This window comes from Theobroma umbraticum, unplaced genomic scaffold (assembly GCF_002168275.2).
Source record: "Theobroma umbraticum cultivar Fairchild unplaced genomic scaffold, ASM216827v3 scaffold_239.1, whole genome shotgun sequence".
NCBI lineage: Eukaryota > Viridiplantae > Streptophyta > Magnoliopsida > Malvales > Malvaceae > Theobroma > Theobroma umbraticum.
Genome location: NW_018397273.1, coordinates 67,950 through 78,283, shown reverse-complemented (window position 1 = coordinate 78,283; position 10,334 = coordinate 67,950). Strand labels below are relative to the sequence as shown.

The 10,334-nt window shown below is 34.5% G+C and overlaps 2 protein-coding genes and 1 non-coding gene across 3 annotated transcripts in view; 1 reads left to right on the top strand and 2 right to left on the bottom strand.

Annotated features, from left to right (window-relative positions):
* LOC110426846 (proline-rich family protein) overlaps positions 1-1,650 on the bottom strand; it is a 2,348-nt gene extending 698 nt beyond the window's left edge. Inside the window, exons 1-2 of the mRNA XM_021442142.2 lie at positions 1,499-1,650; positions 1,090-1,390 (exon numbers count right to left, since the gene is read on the bottom strand). Of these exons, the coding sequence (XP_021297817.2) occupies positions 1,090-1,390; positions 1,499-1,541 (344 nt within the window). The 5' untranslated portion in view covers positions 1,542-1,650. The remainder of the gene's footprint in view (positions 1-1,089; positions 1,391-1,498) is intronic.
* A 715-nt stretch (positions 1,651-2,365) lies between these two features.
* LOC110426845 (GEM-like protein 5) lies at positions 2,366-3,735 on the top strand. Its single transcript, XM_021442141.2, has 3 exons — positions 2,366-2,896; positions 2,982-3,256; positions 3,372-3,735. Exons 1-3 carry the CDS (start codon positions 2,479-2,481, stop codon positions 3,582-3,584), a joined length of 906 nt encoding a protein of 301 aa, XP_021297816.1. The 5' UTR covers positions 2,366-2,478; the 3' UTR covers positions 3,585-3,735.
* Positions 3,736-3,781: 46 nt separating this feature from the next.
* On the bottom strand, positions 3,782-3,853 carry TRNAD-GUC (transfer RNA aspartic acid (anticodon GUC)). Its single transcript has one exon. It is a non-coding gene; the product is annotated as a tRNA-Asp (tRNA).
* Between the last annotated feature and the right edge of the window lie 6,481 nt (positions 3,854-10,334).

Here is a 10,334-nt window from a genome sequence, read left to right as displayed (position 1 = left end):
ATGTAAAGCTTCAAAAGCATGAATCAAGAATGCCCTTAATTACATCCTTATACTTGCAAATATAATCTGACAGCTAAGCACATGTTCAAGCATCAATTATCAATCAAATGCCCATTAGCAGTCATTAAGCACAGGCTCTAGCTAAAACATCGAAGAACTTTTTGCAACAAGTCAAAAAAGGTAATAGCTGTCGGTCAAAAGGATAGTTATAAATTTATGTCTGATCTTCCCATATTACACCAAAACACTCCTAGGAAACAATATCAAAGAGAGGGTATTTGTCCTTAACAAGAATGCATGGGTAGCATTTCCAATGCACGTCTTAAAGAACTCGCCAAAATCATGATGGCAAAGCATATCCTCCATAATTTTCATTTTTAACCTTCATCACTTCAAGGTTTTTGGTCAATGCCTCTACACAGACAATCCTCTACATTAAAATTATCCATATTGAACAAGCTACTATAATATGTGGATCACAGGCTTCAGTTGAGAAATATAAATCTCGCTTACATTTACACACCTCCGATGCTTATCAAATCTTACAATTAAATACCATTAAGGATGCATCTACCGATTTAAAAATGGAAAGTAAGAGACAGAAGAAACTAGTGATCAAATAAAAGAAAATATACTCATGCAACATACACAAAACTGCACAAAATGCTATGGCCTTCCATGATAGTGTTGATCTATAAGTCAAATGAAACTCTTTACATATAAAAAATGGATAACATGACATAGTTAATAGATTACACTGAGATCAACTTAGACTAAGAGAATCCAACAATTACTGAAATGCTAAATCAAATTCCTTATATCAATAAAGGACACCTTCATCACATTAAAATTTTTTTTTCCCCTTCTTCCTTTGTCTTTCAAAGTTTTCCATTTAAAATTTTAAGTTTTCTTTTGAGCTTCATTAAGAATTCTTTTAGCAAACCCAGTTTCATAATTCCATACTAAAAACTAAAGCTTGAACCTTCGAATTATAAATTCCACACATAAAGCAACAAAACTTAGATCTTTAAGCACCAAACCAATCAAGCAATAACAAAAGAAAATAGAAATGAAACAAAAAACGCATACCAGCCTTGTAAGAAAGAGAAACAGCCAGCATCAGATTGATTCTGGTAATGGTGATGCTCATAGTGGTGGCAGTGTTGATATTGAGGATGACCTGGAGGTGGTGGCGGCGGAGGTGGTGGATACCCTTCTGCAAAATACCCTTGGTACCCCTCGTACGGCTGTCCTGGCCGCTGAGGATACGGGGGATATCCTGGTGGTGGCGGCGGCGGCGGATAGCCTTCGTAAGGTGGCAGAGTCGGCGGCGGTGGTGGTGCTGATGGGTACCCTGGAGGGGGTGGTGCTGAATAAGGAGAGGCGTACCCTGTTGTTTCACGTAGCAAAATTCAACGAAAAAACAAAATTAAAAAAATCAAATAACGAAATTCAGAAACGGAAGATATTCAAAGATTGGAAAGAGATGTTTCATTACCAGGTGGAGGATAAGGGTCTTGAGGAACTCTCTGGTAACTCATGTTGATGATGGTGGTTTTTTCCCTTTGTTCGTGGGTTTTCCTGTCTGCCCCCCAATCCGAGATGGAACACTCTGATATTTTAGTCAGACAAAGTTTCCCCCTGGGAAGGGGAGTATGGGTTTTGATGGCCATGCCAGCCTGTCTCCAATCATACCCTGCCACATCACCATAATGGAGTAATTTGCTTTATAATTATAACCAATTTTTTTTTTAAAGTAAAGAGTTGTTATCTTATATATGCGACAAGAACTAAACTTAAATCAATAGAATTTGCCCACAAAAAACACCACTTGGTCAAATGAATCCAACTCAATTGTACGTTTATCAACAAGTAAAAACTTAAGACATCAGTTTTTCCTTTTTAGTCATCCATTTGGCGGAAAAAAATAGAGGAAAATATTGTTATTTGGGAACTTTCATCTTCCAGGATGGGCCTTGTGGAATCTAAACGACAGGCCAAACCCAACAAGGTTGATAGTAGAACATGAAGGCCGCTGAAAGGCCGAAACTGGAAAAATACCAACGAGCGTAGTCAGACATTAATGTGGACCTCTAGAAGCTAAATCTCTGTTGCAGGGTAGCAGTCGCAACTGAAATGCTTTTTCAACATGAATTAAAAAATGGTTAGTAAAGTTTAACGACGAAGGAAGCCAGTCGAAGGGACGCGGCTAAGCAACCAAGATGAATGATTTCATTGAACGTGTCTTCCCTGCAGCAAGTCAAAGGTTTCGCTTTCACACACCCCAACCCCCCACAAAAGAAAATATCAATTTTCTTGTGCCTCTAGAACTGTTAAGGAACCAATGCACGAACCTTGGCTACCTTTTTTCTCATTTATAAGCAACGGTCTCTTCCAAACGCTGCAATATTCACAGCTAAATTGAAGCAGAAACCAGGCAAAAACGTCTTAGTTTGTGTTGATATTCTGATATAAAAAATGAATAGCAGCAGCAAAGAATCACAGCCCCATTACCCCTCTATCTCCCCTCCCACTGAAGAAGACACAAACCCTTTCCATCAAACAATCGCTCAAGAAAAACAGCCACAGATGCAATCTGCAGCTGCATCATCATCATCATCACCATCGCCTCCCCCTCCTCCACCAGCGTCTGATCCGAATTCTGAGAAGTGGGGGACTCATATCATGGGAGTACCGGCTGTTCCAACATGCCATCCGGACAACAAGAAGGCAGCCTTGTGGGGTGCCGGTGACCAGGCTCAGTACCACCATCACCCATATGTCCAATACTCCCCTATAGAAAAGTCAAGCAATAGCCCCATGGAATCCATTCTTCAAGTGTTCAACTCCTGGGGCCACAAAACTGAGACCTTGGCCAACAATATCTGGCACAATTGTATGTTCAAAATTCTCTCAGATTTCCCTAAGATCTAGTTTTAAATTTCCCTGCTAACATTGCTGTTGTTGTTCTAATTAAACAGTGAGAACTGGATCATCTGTATCTGGTACTGCCTGGGGGAAGATGAACGTGCAAGCAAAAGCACTAACAGGAGGCGGATTCGAATCCCTTTACAAGCAAACATTTGCGACTTTTCCAAATGAGAAGCTGAAGAAGTCATTCGCCTGCTATTTGTCCACTTCAACCGGACCAGTTGCTGGGACTCTTTATCTATCCACTATTCATGTCGCTTTCTGCAGTGATCGCCCCTTGTCCTTCACGGCACCTTCAGGCCAGGAAACCTGGAGCTATTACAAGGTAAAATCATTAACCTCTTAGCTTTAAACAATAAAACTTTTTTCAATTATATAACCCTTTCTTTGCCCTTATGTTAGATTGATGGGACTAAATAATTTGCCTTGGGAAATTCCAGGTAATGGTACCTTTGAGCAAAGTTGGCATCATCAACCCAGTGATCATGAGGGAGAATCCGTCAGAGAAATATATCCAGATTGTTACAGTGGATGGACATGATTTCTGGTACATGGGTTTTGTTAATTATGAGAAAGCCTCCAAGCATCTCTCTGAGAGTCTTTCCAATTTTGTAGCATCTGGGATTGCTGTTCAACCTGCACCTGTTGCATAAACAGAGGACTACATTTACAGGATTCTTCATATTTGAGAGTTTTTCTTTTTTTATTTAAATTTCAGTTGGATTTCATCATCCGTTTCAGCTGTATCGGACTTGTTCGCTTGTACTATTTTTGTAAAATATAATGAAACATCTCTTATTCTCATCCTTGCTCATGTGGGGACAAAAGGAAAACACAAAAACTCACTACCCGCCGTTGCCGGGGATCGAACCCGGGTCGTCCGCGTGACAGGCGGAAATACTTACCACTATACTACAACGACTGGTTGACATTCAACAGTTGTTCGTTTCCACTTCATTATATTTTTTTGTCTCCAAAGTGACATTAATTTATGCATAGGTGGAGTTAGTAGAGTACCAAAAAGTGCGATAAAAAATACGTCACATTGTCAATTCAAAAATCTAAAATCAAAATATATTATACATTTGTTTTTTAATGGTACAAATTCCTAACTTTTTTTCCCTCTCTTTGATATCTTTTTCTATGATATGCATATGCACATGTTATGAAATCTTATATTAAGGAGAAGGAAGGTTCTTGGATTTATAAACATGGACATCACACATCTCAATAGATTAGTTTTTCAGAGATAAGGTAATGATCTCATAACAACGTAAAGTCAAAATCAATTTAGACTCAACTTTGATATCATGTTAAGTGCTCTAATAGATTGTAAGCATGGTGACTCGACCTATAGAGGCATCGTGGATTTAGGTGGAAAAAGATATTACGAAATCTCATATAAGATAAGTAAAGAAGAAGTCTTGAACTTATAAATGTGGAAGTTACACATCTCATTAAATTAATCGTTTGGAGAGCATGTATGTGTTGCACTTTGATTTTTCTAAAAAAAAATTACTAAAAGATATCATCTTGTGTATTTACAAATGAAGTAAAGGCCTATTGATAAGCTAATAACCCTTGTCTAGATAGAATTTACAAGATTAAAATAATACTAAAGAATTAGATTTGGATGGATTTAATCCTAATTTTAATTCATTCTAATATAAATCTAAAGCTAGATATACATAATTAAATATCATATTACACTGTTTTTGTCTAGATTGTTGCACTACGTGACTTGGTCTGAACTTTTTAGGTCATAACATAATGAACATTCACACATATATTCATAACATTCCTATTTGAATATCCATTATATCAAGAATATGCCTTATTAAAACTTTATTAGGAAAAAATCTCAAATGAAAAAATTCGAGTGAAGGAAAAAGAGTACATAATTCTTTTCAAGAATATACTTTTGAAATACTACCTCATTAAAAATCTTATCAAAAGAAACCTTGTGGGAAAAAACTTGATGAAGGAAAAGAGTATAGTGCGCGTTTTACTCCCTCTGATGACTGCATTATTTAAAATCTTTGAAGCAGTACATTTTAATATTTTTATCAACTTTTTAAATGTTGCAATAAGAAGGGCTTTGGTGAATAAATCTACTAGATTGTCACTTGAACGAATTTCTTAAACACCAATATCACTTTTTTCTTGGAGAGCATGAGTAAAGAAGAATTTTGGCAAAATATGTTTTGTTATATTGCCTTGAAGATATCCTTCATTTAATTGTGTTATACAAATGGTATTATCCTCATATAATGTTGTTGAAATTTCTTTTTCAGTTGACAAGACACACATTTCTCAAATATGTAGAGTTATAGATTTTAATTAGATACATTCATGACTAACCTTATGAATTATTAAAATTTCTATAAAGTTAGAAGAAGTAGTTGTAGAGGGTTCTTTTGGTAGGAAGAGAAGACGTGTTGCAATAAGTGAATAAGAATGTGCTAGAGGCGATAGAGAGGAAGGTTGAAGTAGTGTTTGAAGCGTAAGTACTTTGGTGGCAAGTTGTGAGGGATAAGAAATGGTGGCGGAAGCAACGAATTATAGCGAATGGGAAAAGTTGAATAGAAAAAATATTTATAGGCGTCTTGAGAGAGTTTTCAAGATAATCTCTGCTGAGTTTCTAATGATTTCTCCTCTTTCCCAACCTTTAAGGCTCTCCTATTTATACTGTACAGAAGCACTTTCTTAGGAGTAGTTGGGGAGAACACGTTTAATTATGGGAAGACATGCTTGTCATGGAAAAGCAGTTAAAGAATGACTTATGGCATATTAAGAGAATGATCATGTAGTTAGGTAGTGGGCGTAAGTTTTCGGTAATGGAGTAGTGACACTTGATAGTATGCCATATGTATTCTAAAATAAGGAAGAAAGAACAAAAGGGGAAAGCGCATGTACTTCAAGGAAAGGTTAAGACGAAGTTTTTTTAATTATTTTCATATTTGATCTACCAAGTCAAGCTCTCTAGAACATCTCAAATGTGAAGTTAACTTATGAACCCTGTCACTCATTTTGAGTTATTTTCACTTTCCTGTATAAACTATTATTCCATGCTTGCTCTTTGGTGCTTCTACACTTGGAATGCCCTTAAGTACTTCCGTGCTTGGAATGCCCCTAGGCGATTTCGCACTTGGAACACCCTTAGATGCTTTTGTGCTTGGGTGTTTCCGTGCATAGATCACTTTTGGGCATTTTTAGGTTTTTGTGCTGGAACACCGTTGATGTAATTTTTTCTGTAACACAGTATTTCAAAAATAATAGTTAGTCAAAATTGGACATCTACATTTTGCCCCATACATACAAGTTTTTATGAGGAGTTCTATGCATGAGATAAAAGATGTACATAGTAATAAGCTAGACAACGCTTATGTGTGTGTGTATATTATTTTTTACTTTTGTTTTTTAAAGAAAAAAAATAGCTTGCAAATTTATACATTTATTATTATTATTATTATATGCACTTAGGAATGCCTTTTGGCTCTTTCGGGCTTGGAAAGCCTTGGGATGTTTCCACGCTTGGAGTATCCTTAAATTGAATTTTTTTAAGCATGATAATAAGAATAAGATAGCTTTGTTAAGAAAATTTAAAGTGTTATACTCATACAAGGAAAATAATTCTTTAAAGTCTACTGGGAACACCCTTGGGCAATTTTGTTCTTGGAACAACTCTAGATGCTTCTACGTTTGGAACACCTCTAAATGCTTCCACTCTGGAATACCCCTAAAAACACTTAGGATAATTTTATTTTAGCCTTTTAATGAAACTTTTATTATTACAAATAATAATAGTAAAAGACAAGGCAAAACATGAGCAATTGCTCTAGAGCCTTTAGACCATTAAATTATTCTTATCGACATAGCTTTCAAGTTTAAGTAGTACAAGCAATAAAGCTATGACCAGTGAATGGAAAAAAAGCAAAAGGTCTGTCGAGGTGAAGCGCAAAAAACTATAGACAAAATTTACAATTTTTAATGGGTATTTTCTACTAACTTTAATCACCATAAATTAAATGCCTGCAGCCAATTTGTGTGCTTTTGTTGAAACGTTCATCTACATTTAGTTTTTCTTTATTAAAATTCAAATGTACACAAAAGCTACCATATCCAACAGAGAAGCCAATTTTGACCAGACGGCCACAAATTGCTGAATAAGGCATTGGAAAGAATCATGTTGCATTGAACGTTGAAGACATTCTTATGCTTTGATTATATGAGACAAAGCCTTTTACCTAAACACCTATGGAAAAAGAGTATTGGCTGCATTAGTAAGTTAGTATCCTGGTGGGACACTTGTTAACAATTTCTTTACTTAAAATTATTGCTAATAAAGCTTTTGATATGAATTTTAATTTTAAAATTTTATTGCATTAGAAGTTAAAGGGCACATATCTGTGAATATGAGGAACTTTTTTAAGTTTCAAGATTTCTTGGATTTGGATATCTATTATTGCTTCTTTGTTATGCCATATAAGGGAAGACGTCTAAGGTCTATAATTTTCTATTACTTGGTAAAAGTTAAAGGGCATTTAAAAAAAGAAAAAAAAAGTGCACTAACAAACGAAAAAGTTCTATCTGTCCAAAATCCATCGTGTAAATAGTTCATAAGTAATAAGTAATTACCAAAGATATCCAAAGTTCTGATTCACTTTTAAAGGCATCAGCTAGTTCTATGCTACATCTTTAACATTTTGAAGATTGCTTTCACAAACTTTCTTCAAACTTTCTATTTGTTTTTTGAGTATGATAATATGAAGAGTTCAAGATAGGAGAGAGAAGTAGAGATATTTGTGGAAACAATAATGAGATGCAGAAAAGCATTTGATAAGAAAATTTAAAGTGTTAGATTCCTATTAGGAAAATAATTCTCCAAAGTCTATAAATATGATAGAGTAATTTTGTAGAAATTCACAATCAATTTTTTTATAATTTCTCTCTAAGGTTTCTTTGAACAAGTAAATTCTCTTTACAATAATATTGTGTTGTGTTTTTTCTAAACTGTTTGTTTTAATAATAATAATAATAATAATAATAATAATTATTATTATTATTATTATTATTATTATTTTATTTCATTTGTTATGACTCATCTTTCATAGGGAAGAAAGAAAAGAAAAAAAAATTATCATTGCTTGCCTGTTTGGAACGCCCAAAACACTTAGTATAATTTGCCCATTGTAGGAAAATTTTATTATTGAAAATAAAAATTTCATGCATAATAAATGTAGATTTGGTTTACTATCAGATTGTGGGAATAATGTATACATTATATATAAATCTCGAATTGCATGTAAATGTTTAACTTTGGGATGTAGATAAAGGAAAAAGTTATCACTTTAATGCTTTTTACGTCATAAGATTGTAATTATTTAATAATTTTGTTCAATATTTTAAGAGATTTAAGCTAAATGAAAGATTAATATGAAAAATAGAAAAGGTAAAAGTCTAGGTGTTACTAGAAATGAAAGAGGACATGGTTTTGATCCAAAGGAAAGGTAAACGTTTGGCTCATGACAACTTTGTAAGCCTTTGAATATAATAATGCTTGCTTTTCCATTTGTCATGTAAGCCTTTGAAAGCTTCAACAATTTTTATTTTCTTATGCTTTTTTTTGTATGCCTAATGATTTATTTATATATATTTTTATTTGTTTACCTATCATAAAGATAGGAATAAACAACCAAATATAGGACAAAGCTAAGAACAAATAAATAAACACGGAATATTAATAAGCAGGAATGATAATGCATGGATACTTATCTTGTTGTCTTTGTCTTTCATGCTTGTAGGAATTTTATTGCCTTATCTTATAGCCAGGACTTGTTTTAACCCAAAAGTTCAAATGGTGAATCTGGTTAGGTTGCTCTAGGAAAGAAAAAGAAGAGCACTGCTGCAACTTCTTTTTCTAAAAAAATGAGTAGGAAGAATTGGTGAAGTACCCCTTATGCTAGAAAATTGGGATGATGGTGTCATCAAGGAAAGAAAAGAAGATTGCTTTTAAGCAGTGCATGCAAAACAAGTAGATAGGCATCCATGTGCATCTACTGGCTATCATTGGAATCGTATTTGTAATAAAGAACTCCAGATATGAGGTGTTCCATCCCAAGAGTGTCAGTATTGAAGTTCAAATTTGAACATGGTAAATTCCCATTTTCAATCAGTGATTGCTTTCAATAATGCTAGAGTCCTTGATGCTGTAAGAGTCATCCTAAAACTCCACATTCATAGGGAATCTAGAATTGAAGTATGGTGCACTATTTTTACAAGTTGGAGTATTTTTTAACATACCATAGTTACTGCTTGGAGAGTACTTTTACCCTTGAAGATGTGCACATTTTTTTGAAACTTCCTTGTGTTGGTAGAAACGACCTTCGTTCTGTTACACTTTCGAAGATGGAAGATGGTGTCAAGGAATTCTTTATCAACTTGTTTAAAACTCAAGTTAAGGTTACCAAAGTGGTACACTTCTCTAATTGGGTAAGGCTCTTTTATAAAAAGTTTAATATTAAAGGTGAAAGCAGTCCTCTTAGGTATCTAAAACACACTCATGAGTTAGTAGCTTTGTTGATTATGTGGTTGGCTTAGTATGTCCTCCTAGATTGTCTAGATGATGGAATCTCTTCTTTAGTTATTCTTTATGCAATCAAAATTGCTAAAGGTATGAGCTTTCCTCTTATTTCACTATATCTAGGATTTTTGTATAAGAGGTTAGACTTGTATCACTCTAAAACTGCTGAATAAGTTGATTGCTACAAAGTCTTGACTTACGCGGATATATCCTTCATTCAGATGTTTTTGTGGGACAAATTCGTAGTTATGCCCCCACTTCTAACATGAATCAGCCTCCTATGTCTTCTTCTGCAAATAAAGCTTTAAGGGACAATTATAAAGCTTGGGCGTGGCATGATGAAATTTTCAAAGACAACATTCTTATGGTGTTGGATGAGGTAGATCAATTTACTGCAAGGCCTTGTGTGAGATCAAATTATGATTTTAGTGATTTAACTATTTATTACGATAGGCGACCATTTGAGATTGAAAAACTGAGCTCATGTGGATTGAACTTCTTGGTGTGGATTGATTCTTTTTAATTGCCTTCCATTATTGAAACGACTAGTTCAGGCACTAATAAGGATTCATTGTCTATTAAAGTGTACTTTCCTTATAAAGTGGCATGTCAATTTAGATATGATTAGCTAACTCCATCTAGACCCCCTTTTCTTGGAAACTTCTCCTCTTGTGCTTCTATATTCCTTATTGGCATGTTCAATCATAATGTGGATAAATTCAAAAATTGTGTTGTTCTAACCTTTGATAGAATAGGTACCTATACTGCTAGTTGGTATGCTTATGGGGAAGATTCTCTTTAAGAATGGACTTTGTTTGTC

What these genes read in the sequence shown, in the direction of transcription:
- LOC110426845 (XM_021442141.2), top strand. Translation starts at nt 2,479, where the DNA reads ATGAATAGCAGCAGCAAAGAATCACAGCCCCATTACCCCTCTATCTCC. An exon ending in CAACAATATCTGGCACAATT is followed by an intron (nt 2,897 to 2,981) that starts GTATGTTCAAAA and finishes CTAATTAAACAG; the next exon opens with TGAGAACTGGATCATCTGTA. An exon ending in AAACCTGGAGCTATTACAAG is followed by an intron (nt 3,257 to 3,371) that starts GTAAAATCATTA and finishes GGGAAATTCCAG; the next exon opens with GTAATGGTACCTTTGAGCAA.